Source organism: Desmodus rotundus, chromosome 4 (genome assembly GCF_022682495.2).
Source record: "Desmodus rotundus isolate HL8 chromosome 4, HLdesRot8A.1, whole genome shotgun sequence".
Taxonomy (NCBI): domain Eukaryota; kingdom Metazoa; phylum Chordata; class Mammalia; order Chiroptera; family Phyllostomidae; genus Desmodus; species Desmodus rotundus.
In genome coordinates this window covers 77,467,995-77,494,285 of record NC_071390.1, presented here as the reverse complement: position 1 = coordinate 77,494,285, position 26,291 = coordinate 77,467,995, and the positions used below count along the sequence as shown (strand labels likewise).

The window sequence follows — 26,291 nt, the reverse complement described above, 5'->3', positions numbered from 1 at the left end:
CCCACCCCCCTCCCTCCCACATTCCCCCCCCATAGTTCATGTCCATGGGTCATACTTATAAGTTCTTTGGCTTCTACATTTCCTACACTATTTTTACCCTCCCCTGTCTATTTTCCACCTATCATCTATGCTACTTATTCTCTGTACCTTTACCCCCCTCTCCCCCTCCCACTCCCTTATTGACAACCCTCATGTTCTAGTTGTTTGCCTAGTTTGCTCTCGTTTTTGTTTTATGTGTGGTCGTTAATAACTGTGAGTTTGCTGTCATTTTTACTGTTCCTATTTTTTATCTTCTTTTTCTTAGGTTAACTCCCTTTAACATTTCATACAATAAGGGCTTGGTGATGATGAGCTTCTTTAACTTGACCTTATCTGAGAAGCACTTTATCTTCCCTTCCATTCTAAATGATAGCTTTGATGGATACAGTAATCTTGGATGTAGGTCCCTGCGTTTAATCTTGGGTAATGTAATTATGATGTGCCTTGTTGTGTTCCTCCTTGGGTCCAGCTTCTTTGGGACTCTCTGAGCTTCCTGGACTTCCTGCAAGTCTATTTCCTTTGCCAGATCGGGGAAGTTCTCCTTAATTACTTGTTCAAATAAGTTTTCAAGTTTTTGTTCTTCCTCTTCTCCTTCTGGAACCCCTATAATTCGGATGTTGGAACGTTTCAAGGCGTCCTGGAGGTTCCTAAGCCTCTCATTTTTCCAAGTTCTTGTTTCTTCATTCTTTTCTGGTTGGATGTTTCTTTCTTCCTTCTGGTCCATACCATTGATTTGAGTCCCAGTTTCCTTCTCATCACTATTGGTTCCCTGTACATTTTCCTTTGTTTCTCTTAGCATAGCCTTCACTTTTTCATCTGTTTTTCGAACAGATTCAACCAATTCTGTGAGCATATTGATAACCAGTGCTTTGAACTGTGCATCCGATAGGCTGGCTATCTCTTCCTTGCTTAGTTGTATTTTTTCTGGAGCTTTGAAGTGTTCTGTCATTTGGGCCATTTTGTTTGTTTGTTTGTTTGTTTGTCTTGGCGCGTCTGTTACTTTAAGGGGCAGAGCCTTAGGTGTTCACCTGGGCAGGGTAATGCTGGTCGCTGCGCTGTGACGCTGTACGTGGGGGAGGGGCCGAGTGGGAGCAATGGCGCCTGCCTCACTGTCCTCCGGCTTTCAATCTTTCATTCCGATACCCACAATCAAACTGGGCCACTCTGGTGCTGGTTCCCAAGTAAGTGGGCCTGTGCACACTCTAGGCTCCTGTGGGTCTCTCCAACAACCTCTCCTGTGAGGCTGGGAGTCTCTCCTGCTGCCGCCCCAACCCCCAGGGGCGCTTTCAATCAGAGGTTTGAGGGTTTATTTCCCCGACCTGGAGCCCTGGGTTGCGGGGTCTGCTTTGCTGCCCGCCGTTCGTCCGGTTTATCTGTGGGCGAATGTGGTGCCGCAGGGTGCTACCCGCCACTCTGCCTGCCCCACTCTCTGCCACTCTGAGACTGGCCCTCTGGGTTTATCTGTGCAAATGTGGGGCCACAGGGTCGGCTAGTGCTCGGACTGCCTGCACCATTTGTCCCACACTCCGCCAGTCTCAGCCCCGCCACAGCCACGCAAGTCCTCTCCACCCCGGTGCCCGTCTCCGCCCCTCCTACCAGTCTGGATGAATGTTTATTTTCTATTTCCTTGGTGTTGGTCCCCCTTGCTGTTCGATTCTCAGTTCTGGTTGTGCGAGGAGGCGCAGTGTGTCTACCTACGCCGCCATCTTGGTTCTCTTCATCAGCAATAAAAATCTTTAAAAAAATAAATCCTAAAGGATAAAATCTCTAGCTTTCTAGGAATGACAATCCCTCTCATTCTCCACTAACTTTTTATTGTATACCTAAAAGTCCTTTCTGTACATTTCTTCCAAACTACCACTTTTCAAGGAAATCCAAGGTGCCATTAAAGAAATAAAACAAACATCATACAAGTTCTACATTTGTTTAACTTGCTTTGTAAAATGCCAGTTACAAATCATAGCACATTAAGCTCTTAAATTAGACACTTCACTAAAGTCATTAGATTTAAAAAAAATTCTAAAATAGTAACAAATTGGAGATTAGTTAAATAAACAAAATAGTAACCTATTCTTACACTGTTACTTACACATGCTGAGAGCACACATAATCCAGCTCACTTGCATTTGACTTTGGATAATGGCTTTGACTTTATATATGTGAATGTTTCTGAATATTGTGACTTGTATTTAAAGATAAAAACCTAAGGAAATATAAATGCCTGTAATAAAATTATACATATGCACTTTTAAAAACTTAGTTTCTAACACATTTAGCAATAAAAGATAATACCTAGAGTCAAAGTATAATTACTAAATATCTAAGTATTAAGTGAGGAAAGAATCACCACTTTATATCTTTAAAAAACAGAATTAACATCAAAGATGCACTTTGAACTCCAGAATGGAGATCTCCTATTTTATGGTAGTCATTTTCCTACAAAGTGTAAAGAAATATGGCAGCCAAGAATATTAGAGATTGTACAAATAGGAGTGGAGTTACAATATTAGTTAACAGGCTTCACAGGAAGACAAGACAAGCAGCTAAAAAGTTAGAAGGTGAGACCTAACTCGGCAGATGACTGACTGGAGCAGAAAAATAACAAATTTTTTTATAAATGGAGCTAAGGAAACATAAACAAGCAGATGAAAATAAAAAGGAAACTAAAAGCCAACAAGAGGTATCTGCAGTTCACATAGGAAGTAAAATTAAAATCAAAGCGAAGGAAACAGGAGTAAAGAAAAAGTAAGCAGCTACACCACAAACTCTCAAGAGTCAAAGCATTTAAGAATAGTTTCAAGGGCAGGATCACATCTTATTTTCATTTCCAGGAATATCACCCCACTGTTGGCAAACAGTGGCTTAATGTTCCCGAGATTATTTCACCTATAAAGAATTTATCAGGCACGATTCACTGTAAATGTCCATCAAGTTCCTCAGAGCACCTAAACTGACTTCTTGCTGAATCTGAGGATAAATGATACATTAACCAGATCATAATCACTAAAAACGAACCTAAGATACTTATCTGTAAGGAGATGATGTGTCACATCCTATTTTGTCACAATCACCAAATTTTAAACATAAAGCTCAGTACAGTACAAATAATACGTGCCTTACAAGAGTTAAAGTTTGAAATGAAAACTGCTATAGAAGAGTGATTGATAACATATCATTCAGACATACACAACACTTTGGAAAATTTACCCACAAAACTGAAAGTATTAATAGTTTAAGTAATTTTGCCATAAAAGAACTTTTAATACTTTAATAACCAAACCCACCTTCTGTTACTTTCAAACAAAAATATGGTTTATCCACAGCACAAAGCTATTGCTATATTCAACAGAGAACTATATGTTCTATTTCATCTCAGTGAAATCTCCTAACTATTAATTTCCTCAACTCAGTAATTATGTACAGAGAAGACCAATGTTTCTCAATATTTGATCACACTGAGTAAAACTGATTTCTATCCTAGCAGGCAAAAAAGAGAACCAAAAGATACAGAGTATTTTATAAAAGTAAGCAAAGTATTAAGAAACTATTTGACAATCAGATGCTGAAAGCCACAGGGTACTCTACTGGGTTTCCTTAGAAGCTTATAAAAAGCACAGTGTTATATATTTATCTCAAACATATTATCTATTACATAATATAAGCTCTTCTAATGGGGAAAATATAGATGTTTTAATTATCTTAGTGAAATTGTTTTTTGTTCTTCAATGCATGCTCTAGACATGAAATCTAATACTTTGGTAAATTTGGGAAAATTAAGTCTGAAAATAGTTATTGAGTTTATTTTATTTTTTCTCAACCTCCTACCACAGACAGCTGGAGGCAAGATAACTGAAGGGTACCACCATTATACAAAAGAAATAAGGCTAACTTTTAAAAAACTGAATATTTGAATTAACACAGTATAAAAGACACATTAATAAGATCCAGGAAAATATGGAAAAGCTCCTTTCCTTGAAAAATGTCCTGCATTTCTCTCACTGTTAGTAGATGCATTCTCTTATTATCACCTGCTAGAGTCCAATTTTAGATGCTCAGGTCAGGGTCAGCATATTATTTCTACAGTTCAGGAAGCAAATAAATTGGTGAAGGATTTGTGGCGTCTCACATTTTTTCATGTCCATGATCACTGCTACTGGGGTCACTCTTTGATGAATACTAAAGAGGCTGTAAAAACATCAACCCTCCCAAAAAAGAGGAAAAAAATCCAAATTTTAAATGTAGCTTCCTAAATTCATTTTAGCACAAAACTTGGTGTTTTAGCTTAAGTTTTATGAATTTACCTCAATAAAATTAAAACTTCTATTTTCAATAATGCCCTTTAAATTATTCAGACAAACCTAAATGCCTAAAAGTTCATAGAAATCATAATACCTTATGTTAAAAGAAAAAAAACCCCTCCAGTCCATAATCTTCAAACTACATGAAATCAAACACATTGGTACATTAATTCTTCAATAAATTTTTCTGTGAATTAAAAAGTTTAATTTTAAAAATACAACCTGAGTTCTATTGTAATCTATTTCTGGTCTACAACTGATGCAAAGATACAAATATAATAAGCTTAAGCATGTTTCTGCAAACCTACAAAAAAAAATCAGTTTCTCCAATTCTGACTCAAAAAAAAGCAGTTTAAACCTATCTTACCTACTCTGACAGATGTGGGGAAAAATCTCAAAGTACAAAAAAAGTTGGCTGATATTTCTTCTTTTTTTAAAAGATGTTATTTATTTTTGGAGAGAGAGGAAGGGAGGAAAAAGAGAGAAACATCCATGTAAGAGAAACATTGATAGGTTGCCTCTTGTACGCCCCCCAACCAGGACTACACTTGTAACACGTGCCCTGACAGTGCCCTGACCTGGACACCGCCAGCAACCTTTGAGAGACAACGCCCAGCCAAACAAGCCACACTGGTCAGGGCTGCTGGCTGACATCTAACATAACGTAATGAAACCTAATGGAACACCCTCACAATAATGATTAAGTTTTATCCTAACACATATTTAAAACAACCATGATATACCAGTCCTATAATGTGTGTGATTCACTATGTGTTAGAGGGGCAGTTTCCATAGGATTTAATCTGATATCCTAATGTCATGGGCAGTAGTTTACACATCAGGAGACCTAGGGTTAACTTGAGCTGTAACTCATGCCCTCCAGTTAACAGAACTATCAGTTTAGAAACCTGCTCTCCTATCCATGAAGTGATTAGATGTAAAAAAATTTACTTCTAGTGTTATCTGATAGTTAACAGCCCTTTATGAGATTTCCCCCCCTGAAAACAGGCACCACCTGTATCATAACTTTTTAAAAACTTTACATGCAGCAACCGAAGAAACAAAAAGGGACCAGCATACCTAGAACCACTAACATTAGAATGAGTTATCCAAGTATCCAAAGATTTCAATTCCTACAAAATCAAAAGCACTCTCTCTCACTAGAGTAAGGCAACTATTTGCACCCCAAAAATAATTAAATAAAACTAAATCGGGAAGGGACAGTGGTTTACAACACACTTAGATTGCAAATCAATTAGTTGTTTCTTCCCAGGCCTTTCATTTAATTTTAATACCTTAACATTAACTTTTATTTCCCCAATACAATACAATAAATACATGTTTTTCAGAAGACACCTATCGCTTTACCCCATCGATTCTTTCACACTCAAATAATCAAGTCAGGTCCTTTCTGGCTGAAAATGATCCTTTCCTTAAAAAACTGAATTTCCTCCACTCATCTGTCAAAATCAGTCATTAAACCTGTTGGGTTTAGTGACTAAATAGACCCAAATACAGAATTTTAAGGGGACCAGCAGTGCTAGTTTAGGATCTCTTGGACCGAAGTGCCTGTAGCGACACGTGAAGGCGGCGCTCGATCAGGTCCTCCCTTCTTCCTCCGTCCCCGCACCCACCCCTCCAACCCGGCCTCGCCTGGTACCTGGTAAAACTGCGAGTCCTTCCTCTGGTCGTGACAGCTGAAAAACAGGGAGAGACGGCGACGTGAAACACCTGGAGGGGAAGGAAGAAAACACCCCGCAGCGCCCCTCCCGCGGGAGACCCACCGAACGAACGAGCGGTGAGAGGCACACGCACACTCGCCGCTTTTACACGCGGCGACCCGCTCCTGCGCTCCCTCCACGCCCGCCGCGGCCTCGCCCGCTCGCGCTCCGCCCCGCCGGGTTACGAAGGAAAATGGCGGCTTCGCCAGCAGCGGACTGAGAGCCTCAGCGACCCCCCCAAACCACCCCGCCGCCGCAGCCATCGCCGCCCGCGGCCCAGCCCGAAACGAAAAGCTAATTTACCCGATTTGGAGTCTCTGCTGTTTCCTGGCATTTAGCAACCCTCGGTGCACGACCTGGGAGTGTCCGTCTGTCAGGGAGGGGGAGGCGCAGCCGCGAGAGGCAGGCGGGCGGTAGCACCGGCACCAAGGTCCGTCTCGCTCCTTTACTGGCGCCGGTGGCCCCCGGCCATCTCCCTCCCTCCATAGCTTGCTCAAGCTCTCGCTCAGCACGGGAAGAGGCGTCACCTACACCGCGGGAGCGGCCAACCTGGGGGAGGCGGGGCAACAAGGCGCGTCCCATTCAGCCCGGCAGGGAGCGACTGCCTCCTGCCCTCCTTTCCCCCAGCCGCCGCCTGGCTCTTCTCCTCCCCTGCAGCCGCCGCGGCCGCTCCACCAACTCCATCCCGGCGATCCGACGCTGTGGCCTTGGGCAAACCTCAAGGGTTTCCACCGCGCCCTTCCTCTGCCCCCCTCGGCCCTCCCCTTCCCGCGCAACTCCCGCACGCCGCCTACAGCAAACCTCGGCTCCCGGTGCTTTTCCTCTTCCTTTGAGGCCTGGCTCGCCGCGTCGAGACCCGTCAGTTCTTTCCGGTTGCCGCTGCTTTTCCTCACGCTCGCGCGGCCACCGCCGTCTCCGATCGGGGAGACTCCCGCCTGGGGCCGGGGTGCGCGGGGAGGAAGCGCCTTGGGCTGGCGGTGGGACGCCAGAGAAGCCCTCTGGGACTAAACAAGGAAGGTCGCGGCTACCGCGCCTGCACCGGGGTGGGGGGCAGAGGCAGGGGGATGCCCTGGCCGAGCGCTGGGGCTCTTTATTCGGACAGTGAGGATTTGAGAAGACGGTAGGTTTTGTGCACTAAAAACCGTCTTAACATCACATCTCAAGGATAACTTTTTATAAAGAGAAGAAGAGGGTAGGTAAGGGATTTGGAAAAAGGTTAATTAGATAAGGGTTGCAGTCCAGGGCAAGTTTCCTAGTATTTCTTTACCTACCGATCAACAGTTCTGTGTCTGCATCTCAGACGTTTCCTCCGTGGAACACTATGGCTCAGATACCTTCTCCATAGATAGCTTACCATCTGCTTGCAGACCCGCTGGAGCACAAAAGTTGAGTCTTGTCTCGCTTTTCAACCTCCTGGAGTCACATAGGTCACGTATTCCAGCCCCTGGAACAATAGCTTTCCACCTGTATTAATCACTTAAGCCTATCAACGATAACTAAATCTAAAATCTTTATTTTGTGAGTTCCCCTATCAGAGCTAATTATATGTTGTGCTCTGTTGTGATCTGAAGCCCTCCACCAGGTGTCTTGGTTCTAGGGCTTCTTGGGACAAACTGCAGTCAGGCCAGCGTCATACCTTGCCTTTGACTGGCCTTAGTCTACTTGTTAGGAGCTACAAAGCAATCCACAGTTGAAAGTTGCCTGCGCTGGGCCTAGATGTGTTTGTGGGTGGGACCATGCTGTGAATCAACTGTACCAGGCCTAGGGTAGGTCAGCATGAAAAACCCAAGGTACTCGAGACCTCCCATCACCTGACAGTTGACCACAAGGCTCAGACACTAAAAGAGCCTCAGACAGTACACGAGTTTTGTGAGGGAGATTCTCAGAGAGTAACCAGGGTCTGGCGAGTGGTGTTCACTAGGTTAATACAGATTCAAACTCAGTTTCAGTGCTGGGTCTGAAGGCACTCAGGGTACACGATGACAAGCTGCCACCCTTCTGGGACCTGCAGACCCAAGCAGTGGCACAGGGGTTTCAGGATTTTGACAGGGTGGAGCAAGTAGAGTTCATAAGGCTAATGCAAACTAAGATTTGGCTGTGTGAAAGGGGAGAGGGGAGAACTGGATGCAAGAAGGTGAAGGGATTAGCCAAAGAACATATATGCATGACCCACAGTTACAGACAACAGTGCGATGAAGGCCAGAGGGAAAGGAGGGGTAGGGGCTGGGTGGAGGTGGGCAAAGTGGCACAAAATGGGGACATGTATAGTAATGTCAACAATAAAAATAAAGAAAAATAAACTATAAAAAAATCTGGCTGTTTGGAATGAGGTCTCAACCCAGGAATGACGGCACCTGTGAGCCGTGTGGGAGCATGGCCCTTGCCTTAAAGCCATGCAACTCAGATTCACCCACTGGGCTTGACTGGAATAACTTTTTTAAAAAGAGTTTTTCTTTTTAAACAGACTGCAATGCAGGCCCAGGCTGGTTGCTATTGAGAGAGCCTCAGATAGTGTGTAAATTGGGTAGGATGGGGCTTTAGAGAGTCATCAGGGCGGGGCTGGTGTAGTTCACCAGGCTAATGCTGTGTGGTAGGAAGGGCTCCACATAGGAAAGTTGGCCCTTGCCCACCGTGCAGGAAGTCAGCCCTCACTCTGAAGCCACACAACTCAGTTCCTCCCTGCTTGTCTTTGGCACCCATCGAACTTCACAAGAACTCTGACTCTGGTCATGTTTTAGTTGGGTAGGGTAGAGCTAGTAGTGTACCTCACTAGGCTAATGCTTGTTGCGGGGGAAAGGCCTAACCTAAAAAAATGGTGTCACCTTGGCCAGGTGGCTCAGTTGCCTGGAGCATCATCCTGTCACCGAAAGGTTGCAGGTTTGATTCCCAGTAAGGGAAAATACCTACGTTAATGTTTCTCTTTCACATTGACCTCTTTCTCTCTCTTTCCCTTCTTTTCTCTCTAAAAGCAATAAACATCCTCAGGTAAGGATTTTAAAAAAGTGTTTAAAAGAAAAAAAAAAACGATGGTGTCTGTGTGGCCATGGGGAGGAGGACTCAACACAGGGAATTTGGTGACTGTTCCATCAACTCTTGCCCCAAAGCCACACCACTTAGTTTCTTCCTGTATGTCTGGCTCCCACAAGCCGTTGTCTCTTGACTGGAACCCAAGGTAAGTACCTGCAAGCATTTGTTTCTCGGCCCTTTAAGAGGATGCCTGGGTTTCCAACACCCTTCCTTCTCACTTGGATGGATGAAATCTCTGATTTTCACAGCCTCATATTATATGGATTCCTCTCCCAAGCATTGGTGCTTCGGGCCAGGGAGCCCAATGTGTGGCTGAGACTCCTTGCTTTTAAGGGGAGACATCTGCTGCTGAGATATCCTTCCAGATTCTCAACCGCCCCTTGTAGGTGTCAGGCAGGCCTGTTTTTTTTGTTGTTGTTTTGTTTTCACTGCCTTACCATTCTCAGTGTGGCTTCTTTATATCCTTAGTTAGAGGACTTCTGCGAGTCTTCAGATGGTTCTACAGGTTGCTTGCTCTGTGATTTAGTGGGAGGAGGTGAGTGCAGCTTCCACCTACTCCACCATCTTGACCAGAACTATTCTAGTTTTAATTTGAAATATCTAAGAGAATGTAACTGTAAAGAGTATTGAAAGTTTAAGAGTCTGATTTAGTAAACTGGTATGTTTAGACATTGATTTATAATAGTGTTTATATACTAAAGATTTGTTGTTATTGCTTTGCTTTGTTTAGAGTGTGAAATGCTTGAAAATGTTTGACATTGCATTTGTGAATGTGGTTTGAAAATTTAAGGGAAATTAGTTAATAAAGCTTGTATGTGTTTGGGAGAGATTTAAACAAATTTACTATTTCAATGTTATAAACAGCATTAATAGCAAGAAGAAATGAAGGCAGATGTTTTTAATATTTTAATATAAAGTATTGCATAGTTGTATAAACAAATTAACATTTGTAAATTGAGCTTAAGGGCTTATCACAAATTTGGCTTTTAATTTTAAGTTTAGTAAATTGAATATGAATTTTAAAAATTAGTATGTTCTCTTTTTGCCTAGTTAATGTCTAAATGCTTTTGGGTTTCAAGTTGTATACCTTTCTATAATGAAGGCTTCTACATGGGTTATAATTGTATTTGACTGGGAGTAAAATAAAATCAACAGTGGCTTAAACATCTAATGGATTTATTTGTCTCACAAGGTAACAAATGCAGAGATGGTACAGTAACTTAAAGATATTTACATGGACCCAGAATTCTTTTATGCTTCTGCTGTATTATCCTAAGAGTGTAGTGTGGCTTTTGTCACTAGATGACTGTTATATCTAAAGGTATTGTACCAAAATTCAGGCAGAAAGAAAAAGACCAGGGACAAAGGGCAAAAGAACAAAAGCCTTCTAGTGAGACCTTGTCATTTTTACTCAGAAAAGATAGTCTTGGCTGGTGTGTCTTAGTGGACTGAGTGCCAACCTGAGTGTCAACTTGGTTCCATTCCCAGTCAGAGCACATGCCTGGGTTGCGAGCCAGGTTCCCAGCAGGGGGCGTGCAAGAGGCAACTATACATTGATATTTCCTTCTCTCTCTCTTTCCCTTTCTCTAAAAATACATTTTTTTTTAAAGGAACAAAAGAAAAGATAGTGTTCTCCTGGAACTTTTGGCTAGAAATGTGTCACATGGCCACCTCTAGCTACAACAAAGTATTTGCTCTATGTAGACTAAGGCAGAGGAGAAGAGAGTTGGAATCGATGCTGAATGAACCAATGTCTCTGATCTCTAAGATTAGGTTAGATGTCCCTTTTATGTGCTTCATATTTTTCTGTAAATGAGGACACCAACTGGAATACCTTGAATTTTATTGTATAATCAGTGCCGGTTTGAAATGTATTAGTGGATATAAAAATGCAAAGTGTGTATGCTGCCTATTGTTTTTTCCTACCTTGTATGCTGCCCATATACATTAATAAGTGACTAGATTAAAAACTCCTTGAAAGCAATATATTGCATATATGATGGTTACCCGGAACCTTTTCTTAAGGAGATTGCTGCTCAAAGTGTGGTCCTAGACTAGCAGCTTTGACATCAGTGAGCAGCTTGTTAGAAATACAGAATATCAGGCCTTTCCCAGATCTATGAATCAGAATCTGCATTTTAACAAGATCTCTAGGTGATTTGTTTGAACATTAAAGTTTGAGAAAAGTACTGCTTTATGGAATCAAGTTATGCCAGCTCACCCTCTGGACTTTCCAGTTATATGAACTAATACATTATTTTGTGCCTGTACTTGTTTCTGCCATTTGCAGTTGAAAGAGTCCTGACTAATCCAGGCAGTAACCATATATTATTAGGAGCTTAATTTTCTGCAGTGATTCATACATTTTTGTTGAATTTAATTTATAATTGAATCAATCATCTTTTCATATGCATGGATCACAAAAAAAATACATCAAGAACGACAAATGAATTTCAACTCTCAGGTTAACCCTGGTCAATTGTCAGTGGCTCCTGGGCATTCTCATTGTGTTGAGGACTGCAGATTAGCATAAGGTCTCAACAAGAAAGAATACACTTACTGTTGACTGATAGTCACAAGCTAGGAGCATGTGGTGACACTGATGCCACCCTTCAATCTCAGAGGCAGATTCACATTTCATAGTGTAGTTAGGGGTGGTGGTGATGGTCAGGTCAGCTCCAATATTGCTCCTCACTCACTGCTTCAACAAATATTTATTAAGATTTACTATGTTTCAAGCACCGTACTGGATGCAAGGATAAAGTGGTACAAGACACGTGGTCTCCTCTCAGCCAGAATTTATTGTCAATTGGGGGAGATAGACATTAAATAAACATTAAATATACAAATAACTACTTGACTAACTACTAAACTGTGATAAAACTTTGAAGGAAAAATACAAAAAAGTTAGAGACATGAAATAGGAACCCAATAAAGTATAAAGAGCAGATTGGCTTCCCTGAACAAGAAGCTTTTTAGCTGAATCTTGAAGGATGAGTAAGGAGTCAGCTCAGCGAAGAGGCAATACAAAGTTGTCCTGGGCAAAAGACAGCTTGTAGAAAAGCTCTGCATTTTGAAGGACTTTGGCATTTGAGGAAATACCAGAGGACCTATATGGCTGGAGCATAGAGTACACGCAAGACAGTAAGAGAGCTCAAGGCTGGAAAATTAGGCAGGGGCAGAACTCAGAGTCTCTTTATAATTATTATCTAGAGATTATAAATCCTGAGGAAAGACTGGCGAGATTCACATGAAACCCATTTCTAATCAGAAAGTCAATTTAACAATTGATTCCAAAGCTTACTTCCAACGTTATGAGCATTAGTTACACTGTAAGACAATGGAACTAGAGAGACAAACATGTCTACCATGGAAATATGCAAACCCACATGGCCCAGTAATTTCCCAACCATTTAAATCATTCATGCAATTAATATTTATTATTAATCATCCAATTAGACATAGTTCAGTCTTCTTATATTTTCTAGTGTTTTGTACACAGTAGTTGCTCAATTGCTTTTCAGTCTTAGTGTTGGCAGTTAAATGCCCCATGGGTCTCTCATATTTCTGCACATTTTCTAGACAGGCACTGACTATTTTTGTTCCAGACTATTTTTCAAGAATGTTATATAACAGGCAACTCTTGTAAGGCAGATTATTAAAATTGAGATTCACGAGCTCAGGGTTCCGCAGCTATAACAAACCCACCGTGTGCTCAACAATCACCTGGGCCACTCCGTTCCACTCCTGTGACACTTGGGGTCTGTGGCAAGGGAAACAAGTGTGAACATGAAGCTGGTGCTTCCTGCTCTGCTGTAAGTAACAAAAGTTTTTGTCTCTGACCTGGGAGTCTTCTGCTAGCATTTAAGAAATTGTGGCAACTTGTCTTCTTGCAAGTAGTGTCAATTCTCAGGCCCTTCACAGTTCTTTACAGCTAGTTGGGGAGACCAATATGTGAATAATTAAGTTAGAGTGTGGAAGGGAAGATGTTCATACAGAAGTATGAATTTCAATACTAATTCAGCTTGGTCATAGTGGTTTGGAGAATAAAGTCTGTAGGATGAGTAGGACTTTTACCCATTTTCAAAGATATTCCTGATATAGGTTCAATGTACAGAAAGGCAAAGAGCCATTAAAGGGACCTGGTTTGTCTAGGGACAGTAAAAAGTTTGGTGTAGTAACAGAATAGATTGGATGAGTACCAGGAGATAATATTGGAACGTATTAACCCATTACAGAAGGATATGTTCAAAACTATAAAAAATAGGTGTAATTGCAGTTTTCTAACCTTATTATCAACCAAATTAGTACTCTGGGAAGTAAGCATGTGTCTCTGAGAAAACTTGACTATTCTGGACAAATTTCAAATTTGAGTAGTGTTATTATTTTTCTGATAACAGGGACTTTAAATGTATAAATGTTTACTTTTTTAAAACCTTGGAAGACAAAGTAGTTAATTTGGATTACAAAATAGTGGATTTTTGTACATTTCTTTTTAACACATAAAAGTTATTGTTCATAATGTATATATCCTTATAACATATTTCAAAGTATTTGCAAAATATCTATTCTAAGATCAAGTGCTGTAGCTTTGTTTTTTTAAAAATATCAGTTTTCATCTCTCTGTTTTATATATTATTTCCCAGCATAGATAGGTAAAGCCTATTCATAGAATCGTAAATGTGGAATCTGGAAGTTAAACTTGACTCTTCTAGGCCATGGCTGGGTAGCTCAGTTGGTTAGTGTCCTCTGCATATGCCAGGGTTGTGGGTTCTATCAGAACACATACAAAAAGCAACCAGTGAATACATAAAAAGTGGAACAACAAATCCATGTCTCTTTCTCAAATCAAATTTTCCTTTCTCTCTCTCTCTCTCTGTAAAATCAATTTTTAAAAAGACTCTTCTAGACTAGAATTATTCTGCAAGCTAGTCTGGATGTAATTATTCTACCACTAAAGGTGAAAAATAGTTGTTTTAATAAAAATCATTAGGCTAGTAGACATAATATTTCAATTCTCCATTTTATTTCCTTCAAATTTTTACACAGTTTTTGCCTCTTATTTTATTTTTTAAAAAGGAGAAAACCAAATTTAATACATGTACATGAGAGAATCACAATGTGATGCTCAGATCATAAAATGAGGCCCAAAGAAATGATCAAACCAGGCATTTAAAAAAATACTCTTTAGACAAAGAAACAATACATTTGTTAGAACTTGGCAGGACAAAGAAAGTTAGTGCTCATTAGAAATGACCTTAAGCAAGTTTTGGGCTTTGGCAATAAATTAGTAAAGGCGTTAGAAGGTTTACTTACACAGACTTTTTTGTCTCTGGATTTTAAAAAAAATCTTGTGATAGGTTATTTCTCAGCCTTGAGGAGCAATGAGGGTGCTTACCACGTGGAGATTTATTTGCTGAATTTAGAGAGACAGAGGAGAGTCAGGCAGCTTCTCCTCCTCTTGCTGCTTCTAAATTGATTTTATTTTTTTATATTTAGTTTTTACAATCTTTCTTATTTATTTTTTAAACTATTTTCATTGATTATGCTATTGCAGTTGTCCCAATCCTCCCCCCCACCCTGTCCCCCACTCAGCACACCCACTCCCTCAGGCAATCTCCACACCATTGTTCCTGTCCATGGGTCATGCATGTAAATTCTTTGGCTACTCCATTTCCTATACTGTACTTTACATCCCCATGGCTATTCTATAACTACCTATTTGTACTTCTTAATCCCCTCACCTCTTCACCTATTCCCCTACAACCCCCTCCCATCTGGCAACCATCAAAACACTCTCTGTATCCATGATTCTGTCTCTGTTCTTGTTTGCCTAGTTTGTTTTTAGATTCATTTGTTGATAGATATGTATTTATTGCCATTTTATTGTTCATAGTTTTGATCTTCTTTTTCTTAAATAAGTCCCTTCAACATTTCATATAATAATAGTTTTGTGAAGATGAACTCCTTTAGTTTTTTTGTCTGGGAAGATTTTTATCTGCCCTTTGATTCTAAATGATAGCTTTTCTGGGTAGAGCAATCTTGGCTGTAGGTCACTGCTTTTCATGACTTTGAATAGTTCTTGCCAATTCCTTCTAGCCTGTAAAGTTTCTTTTGAGATATCAGCTGACAGTCTTATGTGAATGCCCCTGTAGTAACTAACTCTTTTCTCTTGCTGCTTTTAAGATTTTCTCTTTATCTTTAACCTTTGGCATTTTAATTATAATGTGTCTTGGAGTGTGCCTCTTTGTATCCATCTTGTTTTGGATTCTCTGTGCTTCCTGGACTTGGTCTATTTCCTTCACCAAATTAGGGGAATTTTTTTCATTATTTTTTCAAATAGATTTACGATTTCTTGCTCTTTCTCTTCTCCTGGCATCCCTATGAGGCAAATGTTGTAACACTTGAAGTTGTCCCACAGACTGTTCACACTATCCTTGTTTTTTGGATTCATTTTTCTTCTTGTTGTTCTGTGTGGTGATTTTTCCTTCTTTATGTTCCAAATCATTGATTTGATTCTTGGCTTCATCCACTCTGCTGTTGCTTCTCTGTAAATTGTTGTTTATTTCAATTAGTGTATTCTTCATTTCTGACTGGATTTTTTTTATGCTGTTGAGGTCCTCACTAAGTTCCTTGCACTTCCTTATAACCAGTGTTTTGAACTCTGCGTCTGATAAGATTGTTTATCTCCATTTTGCTTATTCTTTTACTGGAGTTTTAATCTGTTCTTTCATTTGAGCCATGTTTCTTTGTCTCCTCATTTTGGCAGCCTTCCTGTGTTTGTTTCTATGAATTAGGCAGAGCTGCTATGACTCCCTGCCTTGGTAGCATGGTCTAATGTAGTAGGTATCCTGTAGGGTCCAGTGGTACAGGCTCCTCTCTCACTCAAGCTGGGTAATTGAGGTATACCCTTTGTGTGGGCTGAGTACACCCTCCTCTTGTAGTTTAGTCTTGATTGCTATTGGTGAGTCAATGGGAGGGATTTACCCAAGCCAGTCAAGCTGCAAGGACTGGCTGTGACCACTGACCATTAACGTCCACCCTGTGTGGAGGGTCAGCTGTGCAGGGGCAGGGTGGTTGTTCTCTGACTCAGTCTGTAGTTATCTACTGGGTGTGCAGTTTCTGGGATTTCCCAGGTGGTGCAGGCCAAGGTCAGCCCCTACCTGTGCTCTGCCCAAGGCCACTCTGCAGGAGCTATAAAGCAGTCTGAGGTGGCTGCTACTTGTGCTTAGCTTGGAGATTCTCAGACTAAGCTAAACTGTTAACCTAGGCTGGCCGTTGTTAGTGCCATGCCTGGGGCCACTTAGCAAGAGGTATGGGGGCTGGGGGATCACTGAGGACTGCTGTTGCTTGTTTGAGAGGATTTAGGAAGTTGTGAAGCATGAGCCGAGACTAGCCATTTATATGGAAAAGTAATGGTTAACCGTTTGGGTGGGCCTGTAAGTTGGGTGAGACAGAGACTCGGGATTTCCAGCGTGGGACAACAGTGTTAGCTAGGACGATGGAGTCTTAGATATGGCACTAGCCTGCCAGCCCTGTGGCTCTGGGGGAAGGGGAGGGCTCAGAAAGGGACAATGGCCTCTGCCCAACTTTCTGTCTGGTAGAAAACTGTTCCCAGCTCTCACTTTGATGCCAGACACTTCAGTTCCTTCCGGTATGTTACCAGTGACTTTTAAGCTGCTATCTCGGTGCTGGAGCTCAGAGAGAGTGAATCTCAGAGAGAGTGAATCCCACACATGGAATCTGAGTGAAGTCCGTTTCTGGGTTCTTTAAGGGGAACTGCTTGGGTCTGTAGAAGTTTCTTCCACTGACTCAATCCCCACTGGTTTCTGCAGCCAGAAGTTATGGGGACTTGTCTTCCTGGCACTGGAACCCTGGGCTGGGGGCCTGGTGTGAGGCTGGGACTCCTCTCTCCCATGATATCCCTCTCAAATTTTTATTTACCACATGTGGATGTGGGACCAGCCTGTTCCACATCTGCACCCCTCCTACAAGCCTGGATAGATGTGGTTTCTTTAATTCCGTAGTTGTTGGATTTCTATTTAGCTTGATTTCTGATGGTTCTGAGTGATGGTTGTTCTATATTTAGTTGTAATTTTGATTTGGTTGTGTGAGGAGGCAAGCCATGTTTACCTATGCTGCTGTCTTGACCAGAAGTCCCTTTGGCCTTGTATTAAAAAAACAAATAGCATCTATATAAGATGGTATCTGAATTAGAATAAAATTATATTAACTTAAAATGATAAAGTAATCATTTTACGGTATTCCTATAGGAATGTCTTGATCAAGGTACTGTGTGTCTTACGAGTTTAAATTCTTCAAATCCTACTTTCATAGATGAAGGACCTGAGACTTTCTTGAGGGTTATGAGACTTGCCCAGATGAAAGATTGGAATCCCTGTGTTATGAATAAGTTTCCCCGCTTTCCCATTACCCTGAAGTCCTCTTCTAGGATCTTCTCACAACCAGGTACCCATCCACAGATACAGGCATTTTTCCTGCTCCCATTCTTTCATAGGGTCTGTTGGTTAGAAATGGCCAGGAAGAAGGGAGAAAAACTTAAATGAGAAAGAACATGGATGAGAGCCCATGCTGACATGGAAAGAAAACAAAGTGATGTTAAGGAACAGCAAGAGGGACTTCATCGGGTGCCAGAACTGTTCTTAATCCTAATTATGGTGCTGGCTACACAGATCTATATATGTGTTAAAATTGATAGAACTATACACCCCTCTCCCAATAAATTTTACTTTATTATAATTTAAAATAAAAGTAAATACAGAAAAACAAAGTGTAAACCAGTGCAAGAAGGTCATACCTCCAAACTTTCTTATCTTCCACAGCAGTTGGAAGGGAAATGTGATGAGGATCTAGGCTATGAGTAACTTATTATAAATTAGGTAGGTTAAAGATCCACCAAATATACACACATGCTGATTTCTAAGACTACATATTGTGAGTGTTTTATTTTCCCTCTCTCTCTGTCTCTCTCTCTCTTAGTAGCAAAAGACACCTTTGGGGAAGCAAGAGGTGTTAATAATTTTTTAGGTTGGTGTAAAACATGAATACTTGTTTTATTAAATATTAAATCATTGTACAATTCTAACTGTATTATTAATCTTATTTGTTTTCCCACAGAGATCTAGCTGAGTAAACCATAATGTTAACAATGGCCAATTTTGGGGGGTGGGGGCTTACTGGAAAGTGTCTTCTGCTTATTGGAAAAGGCATTGATACCCAACTAAATCTCCTAACCTTGCCATATGTAAATATACTGCTTTAGAAATCTGGTTGCATAATTTTATTCATTCCTATTTTCAACATTGATATTGAGCATACTTAAGCACTTAAGACCTTCCTTTGTCCAGGGACTGTGTTTTTTAGCCCATTTATCCTCTCTAAATTAGCTTCCTTCAGACTTGTTACATTTTATTTTCCCGGCTTTCTTTGTCCCTTTCTTTTCAAATGGATGGCCTACATTCTTATTTTTATTAGGTTACAATCTCTCATCTTCTCTGTCATCACATTTATCTGGGTGGATCATGAGTCACGTTATACTCCTAGTGACACACGTACTTTTAATATGACATAACTCTTAAAAAAATGTCATCTCTCCTTCTTTCACATATCACATAGTATTTATTGCAATCCTTTGTTCAGATTCACTCCCTATTCCCAGTTCTGAGAGATCACTTTCTAAATGTATTATCTCAAATGATGCAAGTATTGGTATTTCTTTAAAATGAACTCTCTTTGAACTCAGCTTTGATCTTGTTAAGTTACCTCTCTGAATGTGACTGCAAAGAAACATAAGAACTTCATAGGTAATTTTTTTTTATTTAAAAGAGAATACCATTTTTTTTCTTTTAAAATAGCTTTCAGCCAGAATTGTGTAGGAGAGTCAAAGACATAACTTATTGGTTCCACTTTCCAATACAGGAAGTCTTACGGGCTCCTGGCTTTTCTGATTAGAGACCTTGTGCTTTTTTTTCTTTTAAGTGTACAGTGGGTGATTTTCTAAAAAAAAATGAATATTTTTAGAATAGTTTTAGATTTACACAGAAATTAACTTAATAGGGAGTTCCCACATACCTTCTTTGCCCCCCATTCCGCCTTCATTTTCCCTATTAACATCTTAGATTAATATGGTAATCTGTTACAATTCATGAACCTATTTTGATACATTATTGTTAACTAAAATCTATATGGTTCAGATTTCCTTGTGTTTTACTAATGTCCTTTTGCTGTTTTAGGATCCTATCCAGTATACCACATTACATTCAGTACTCAGGTCTCCTCTTGGCTGGGACAGTTTCTCAAACATCTTGGTTTTGATAACCTTTATAGTCTGAGAAGTCCTGGTCAGGTATTTTGTAGAATGACCCTCTGTTGGAATTTGTCTGATGTTTTTGTCATTATTAGGTTGGAATATATGGGTTTGAAGTAGGAAGATCACATAGGTAGTGTTATTCTCAGCACATCACAGCAAGGGCACATATTATCAACAATGACTTATCATTGTTAATGTGGACCATAATCATCTGGCTGAGGTGGTATTTGTCAGATTTCTCCACTGTAAAGTTACTCCTTTAAAATTCCCTTTTCATATTGTATTCTTTGTAAGAAAGTCACTCTTCCTGGTCTACACTTAAAGAGTTAAGTGTTATACTCCCCTTTCTTTGCAGTAAAGTATCTACATAATTTATTTGGAATTCTTCTGCTAAGACTATTCTCCCCCATTTATTAATTTATTCAATCATTTATATTAGTGTGTACCATGGATATTTATTTTATATTTTGGGTTATAATCCACCACTACATTATTTTCTTGCTCAAGTTGTTTTAGCTTTGGCCATTGGGAGCTCTTTCAGTTGATTCCTGTGCCCTTTGGTGTAATTTGTGTTGATGTTGATGTTTTTATTTCTGAGCACTTCCTTACTTTCTCACACTACAGCATGCTCCGGGCTCATCTTGTGTATTCCTGCTCAGCCCTACAGTCAGATATTTTTTCAAAGGGGTGCCTTCCACTTTCATAAGCATAGAACAGCTCTTTAATCAGCTGCTCCAAACATGAAAACTGTTCTTCAACACCTCATCTTGGTTAGTTCACTAGAAATATAAGTTGGGAAATGTTTAATAAATGGTATAACCAGGAAATGCAAATTCACAGTAAAGATTCAAGAAATGAAGATTCAGGTTTACTGTATAGAATATAAAAAATAAGGTAAATTATTTAAAATCATAAATGTCCCAGAAAAATCAGGGCTTTTTTAGTTTTATGTCTGTATGAAAAGCTTGTAAGGACATAAAATGATTCTGGCTAGGCTCCTCAAATAGTAGGTACAGGGAGATTATGGAATGAACTTGGAAAATTTTGAAAGAGAAAATTATGTACATTCACAAGTGGAAAATGAATAGAAATGAATATACTTTGCTTAACAATTTACGTAATGAGATATTCTACTTAAAATATTTTCATTAATTTTCCTCCTTAAATGTTAACTTATAAATTACTTTGCCTAAGAATTACTTTTTAAAAAAGAATTATTTAAGTGTTCTCATGAAGATCAACAGCTGGCTAAAAAAATTAGCATATTTATAACATGATCTAATTTGTATAAAGTTATTTAATCATATTCTTAGCAAATACCTTGAGGCATATTTATCAACTTTAATATGATTATCTATTTCTGTAATATTGGTAGTGTCTTACAAAAAAAATTACTACTTTTGAAATCAGAAACAAATAAAAGAATTCAGTAAACATACAAAGACCAAACATATTTTAGTAACATATGTAGTCTTTCCAAAAAAGTAAAACAAGGAAAAAATTTATAGATGAACTAGGGTTTGAGGTTTAGTTTGGAGGTGAAGACTGATCCTTGCTTGAAGTGGTGGCTTGAAACGTTGGCCAAAGGATACTTTTTTTTTCTGGAAGAAGAAGTAATCTCAATATAATATGAGTATTAAAGGCTTGATGCTATAACTTTTTTAGAAATGTAATTTTCCTATTACATTGGTTGGATAAGCTATGAGATGGTGAGAGGGATCTCTGGAATTTAGAACTAGAGGTTTGTTGGAGTGATTCATGGTTGGCACTCTTATTGCTAGTCCACATTTCTATCTAGAGCTTTAAAAGAATGGTGAGAGCAGAGGCAATTGATGAGTCACAGCAGAGGTTCTCAAAGTTTTTGGTGTTTGGACCACTTTACACTCTTAAAAATTATTAAGGTACTCAAAGAGCTTGTGTTTGTATGGGTTGTATATATCAGTAGTTACCATCTGAGAATTAAAAAGAAAAATAAAAAATCATTTATTAAAAATAATAAACCCAAAGACATGTTAACATAAATTGCATGTTTCTATGAAAAGTAACCATGTTTTCCAAAGTAAAAAATTTTAATGAGAAGAATGACATCACTTTCCTTTTGCATATATCTTTCATATCTGGCTTAATAGAAGACAGCTAGGTTCTCTATGGTCAAAGTATATGAAGAAAATAGGAGGCCTTAGGAGGAGAATTTAATAGTCTTTTTGAATACCATATGTTGCCATGTATAATGCAGTCCCATGTATAATGTGCCACCCACGTTTTTGGACCAAACTTTCAGGGAAAAAATTTTCATTTTAATTTTTTAATTCAATTTTTAATTTACTTATGTTTAGAAACAAAACTGAGATCATGTTCCGGGGTATTATTTTGCATACAGATGTCATTATTGCTTTCTGGAGTTACACTTTTAATGCATGAGCATAAATAAAAGAATTAAAACCATTTCCATAGATACTAGTACTATAGTATTTATATAGTATACGAATTAGTACTACTCATGTATAATGCGCATCCTTATTTTTCCCTCAAAAATTTGGGCAAAAAAGTGCGCATTATACATGCAATATACAGTAAATAATGATACAGATATAGATATTCTAAGTATAGCTATTCCTCTCTGACACTGCAGATAACTTGACAAGTGGTTGTTTTTTAAAGGTTGTAATGAGGAATCTAAAACCACATCAAGGAACCTTTGTATTCTGCTTTTTATGTGTGCATACACGTGCATGCATGCAAGGTAGCACGCCTATATCTATCTATTCATTGGTCTACCTTGCACTTTGAAGGGATCTTTTATCTATGTACAATTTTGTAATGTCCTGCATTAGTCATTTGGAAAATATTGGTTTGTTGTGTCATGTAGATGATCTATATATTGACATACCTCATACAATATCAAAAAGTCATTTTTATTAAGAGCTTTCAGTTTCATTAGAGAACTCTTTAAGCTGTCAAACTGACAGTGGTGAACATAAGTTTTTCAAATTTCCAAATTTCGCTTGAAAGCTATAAAGTTTATCACTGGCAACAAATACTGTCCAGCTGTTTTGCTGAAGCATTAGGCTCACTGTGTTCATTTTGGAGAAATATTTGTCAACTCCCAAGTCAGAGTAACACTGGTTTGTTAATATGTTCTTTCAAGGAAAAATGGTGTTCCATGAAAAAAGCAGATAGTTCAGCTTACAACTTGGCCACACAGGTGTCTTTCTTCCACAGCCATCCTAGCATGTGTACTTTCCATTTCTTCTCAGAGAATATTAGAAAGACATGTACACAAGGGCTGACATTTATAAAATTAATATTTTTTACTACTTCATCAAGGATAATTCTAAATCAATTTTAAAAAAACAAACGGGGAGGGTGTGACAGCAAACAGTAGGAGCATTTTGTGCCATCCTCTTGATTCCTGATAAGGCAGTGTCAGCAGTGTTACTATTGTTTGGAACACCGTCAGTACAAATGCCAGCCCAATAAAAAAAGACAAAGAACATGTATAATTATGAAGATTGTTTTTAACCTCAGGACTCCAAATAGGCTTGCGGATTTCCTGAGTCTTGGGGACCACCATTTGATAATTGCAGAATTAATAGAGGGAGAACATGAGAAAAAGGTCATATAATGGAAACAAATGGTTGAATTGAATTCAGTATATAATAATTTTATTAAAACAAAGAGTACAGACTTCAAGAGCCACGAGAAGCAGATTGGAGAAAGACTGGTGGGGTTTTATCAGATCAGGAGACAGGATTTCAAATGGGCCTTGAAAGACTGGTACAAGTCATTTGAAGAAAGGGTTGGAAGGGAAAAGACTTGCTCAAAACGTGCAAATAAAGAACTGACCAAAACTCTGGCAAGACTGACCACTGGGCTGTCGGATGTGCAAGGCAAATAAGAAGTAACGCCAGGCTTTTGTTCCACTGTGGTCCTGTGTTTATAGGTGACAGGTAATACGTTGTCAACATTACCGTTTAAAATTGTGAGGGAGGAAAGCCCTTTACACTGATATGACGATGGAGAGGTGGGGAGACGGTGGTGCAGATTCAATTTGTCTTTAGATGAAGAGTATGTCAGAGGGAAAAGTAGTTTTGCTAATATATTTCTGATTACTTGAAGAGCCAGTGGAAGTGTGCGGCAGAGATACGGTGGTGCCCGAAAATATTCACATAGGTCTGAAACAACTCAAAGGAAAACACTTTCGTTGAAAACACGTCCATGAAATATTGTTATTAGAATGTCGGATCCAAACTCGGCGGGTTCTGAGTCTCTCTAGCTCAGCGAACAGGGCTGCACACGCAACGCCTTCCGAATGGGCTTTCCGCGGCCTGTCGCAATCGCACTAAAGCGGGCTCTGTGCGCTTGCCGTACGCGGACTCTACCACTGCTTTCTGAGGGGGGGTTGGCGGCAGCGGTGGAAAGGGGAGCGCGGAGGGTGTGTGTGGGAAAAGCAGGGTGCTCGGGAAGACGGTAGTTTCACGGATCCCTAACCAGCCCGTCCTTCTCCCCTCCGTCCCTCCCCTCCGCCCCTGTGTAGTCCGGGCTTCTCTGTGTCTCCGCGCGGCGGCAGGTGAGCGTGGGGCGGCGGGCTCCCAGGCGTCGCAGCACACCCCCATGTCTCTTCGACGGGTGGCGGCGACCGGCCGGGGAGGCGGCCGCAGGCACAGTAATGGCAGCGCTGTGAGCAGGGGAACGCGAGTGACAGCCACCGCCGCCCACCCTCTTCGCCGGGGCTTCGTCTTTCATTCCTTCAGGCTGCCTCCCCTCCCCTGTCCCCTGCCCCTTGTCCCGCTTCTGCAGAAGGTAACCCCGCTGAGGGTCCGGGAGCCGGCTGCAGACGCCGGGAAACTTCCCTTCCCGGTTGATGGGTGGCGGGGATGGGGCGGAGGAAAGGAGTTAGGGGCGAGGAGGGGGAGGGGAGAGGGGGGAAAGCGGGTGGCCGGGGAAGATGGTGTCCTGTAAGTGTCCCCGGCTCCCTAGAGAGCTGTCTCCTAAGCTCTGCCACCCCTTGGACTGGATTCCGGGCCTCCCCCACCTGGCCTTGGCCGCCCCTCCCTCGGCCCCATTTTCCTCCGAAGGAAGGAAGGTGAGAGTGCGTGTATTCATCTGCTTATTTACGTGCTCACGGGGACACACATCTCCTTGCATTTGGAGGTGGGGGCGGCATCAGTCTCTTACATCCTTACCACGAGAATTTCCACTTTTGTTTCCGCGGACAACGAAGATTGATAGCTATGGGGAGAAGTGCCTGTGTACATGCTTGCCTGTCTCAACACTTAGGGTCTGGTGAAATAAGATCCTTAGACTCTCTTTAGAGCATTTACACACTAGGGAGTCAGGACCATTCTTTACCATCCCACAAATACGTGCATGTAAATAAAACATCTGTGAATTACAGACTTATTGTTACGTCCTGTCCTTTCCCCACGGATTACTATTACCAGTTGAAAGGCAGTACTTTGGAAATTTAAATTTTGAAGCTAATGAGAACGTAAACTGTTAACATGCCTATAGACTCTGACTTTACACTATAAAAATCTTTTAACTAGACCTTTCCCAAACCTACATTAATAGTAAACTATAGGAAGTAATCACTTTGTTCAGATTGACTACTGACTACATAGTAGACATTTTAAAACACCCAAAAGATTGTCTTATTTCACACTCCTTTCCAAGACAGGTAAATGGGCAAACTGGCTATACTTTGCCTCTTTTGCCTAAATACACTGTTTGAAGACTCCAAAGAATCACAGGTGAAATAACACATGTACACAGTGTTTTGAGTTATCCTGTTTAAAAACTTTTTTTAGGTGTTGTTTACAGGTTGCAGGAACATTACAGTATGCATGCACATGGTGTTTGAAAAATAACCTTTTCTATGTGTTTCAGTGTTCACATGCATCTGAAATACTCTTACTTCACCCTCTACACTCTGGTGATTTTCAGTGTTTTAAAAGTGTGAAGTTAGTTCATCCATATCTTTTATTCTCACTAGCCTGTCACTAAATTAAATGTTGTGGAGTTCTTTAAAGTCGGTTTTTTCTTACCTACCAGTTGAGTATTTATTAAGCACCTAGTTCTTAAGCCAAGCATAAGACACTGAAATTCCTGCCCTCCTGGAGTTTCAACTTTGGTGATGGGGGAGGGAGGGAGAGACAGTAAAGAAGTAAAAATAATTTTAGAGAATTGTATTATAAAGGAAATAAAATATGGAGTTGTGGTAGTGACTGGGAGACTACTTTTGATGCTGTGGTCAGGAAAGACCTGTCTGACATGAACTTTGACCTGATATCTGAAAAGTGAGAGGCTATTAGCCTTTGGAAATGTGAAAGAAGTGTTCTGTCAAAGGGACCAACAAGTGGAAATGCTCCGCAGTAGTATCAAGCTTGGGTTCAGCCAACTGAAAGAAGGTCAGAGAAGGCCCTTGTGAAAGATAAGAAGGTCACAGTCAGAGGCCAGACCATGTGAGGTCTTATTGTCCAAAGGCATTTGGCTTTTAAAGTACATTGAGAAGCTATTGGAATTATTGCAAAGCTGGTGAGTGATAGAGCCTGATTTACAGTTGGACTGTGGAGGAGATGGGATAATGCGGAAAAGAAAGCAGGGAGACCGGTGAGAAGGCTGTGACAGGCTGAGTAGTGACTGGAGTGGTAGAGACAAATAAAAAAGGTTTTGAGATACATTTTCGAATTAAAGGTATTTGTTGAACTGGTGGTTGGATGAAAGTGCAGTTGGTTGGGATGGGTGATTCCTGGGTTTTGGGCTTCAACTGGAGGATGACGATGCCATATTTTGAAATGGGGAAGAAGTGAGGGAAGCATGGAGATAGGGTAGAACTGGACATGTTAAGTAGAAGCTGTTAGATGTTCAAGCAGA

General features: G+C 40.3%; 2 protein-coding genes across 10 annotated transcripts in view; one reads left to right on the top strand and one right to left on the bottom strand.

The window, feature by feature from the left end:
- The window catches only part of LOC123478118 (uncharacterized), a 141,866-nt gene extending 135,029 nt beyond the window's left edge, over nt 1–6,837 (bottom strand). For 5 of the 7 annotated variants that reach the window (XM_071221249.1, XM_071221250.1, XM_071221248.1 and 2 more), the window contains exons 1-2: nt 6,122–6,351; nt 5,998–6,034 (exon numbers count right to left, since the gene is read on the bottom strand). In XM_071221249.1, coding sequence (XP_071077350.1) covers nt 5,998–6,034; nt 6,122–6,321 — 237 coding nt within the window. In that variant the 5' untranslated portion in view covers nt 6,322–6,351. The other 2 variants (XR_011651119.1, XR_011651118.1) reach the window with 2 other exon arrangements.
- Nucleotides 6,838–23,843: 17,006 nt separating this feature from the next.
- Nucleotides 23,844–26,291, top strand: part of CUL2 (cullin 2) — a 113,028-nt gene continuing 110,580 nt past the window's right edge. Inside the window, exon 1 of one of the 3 annotated variants that reach the window (XM_045183700.2) lies at nt 23,844–23,985. The gene's annotated coding sequence lies outside the window, so the exon portion shown is untranslated. Of the gene's footprint in view, nt 23,986–24,041; nt 24,219–24,361; nt 24,502–26,291 lie in introns of those variants that run through there. The other 2 variants (XM_024574749.3, XM_045183701.2) reach the window with 2 other exon arrangements.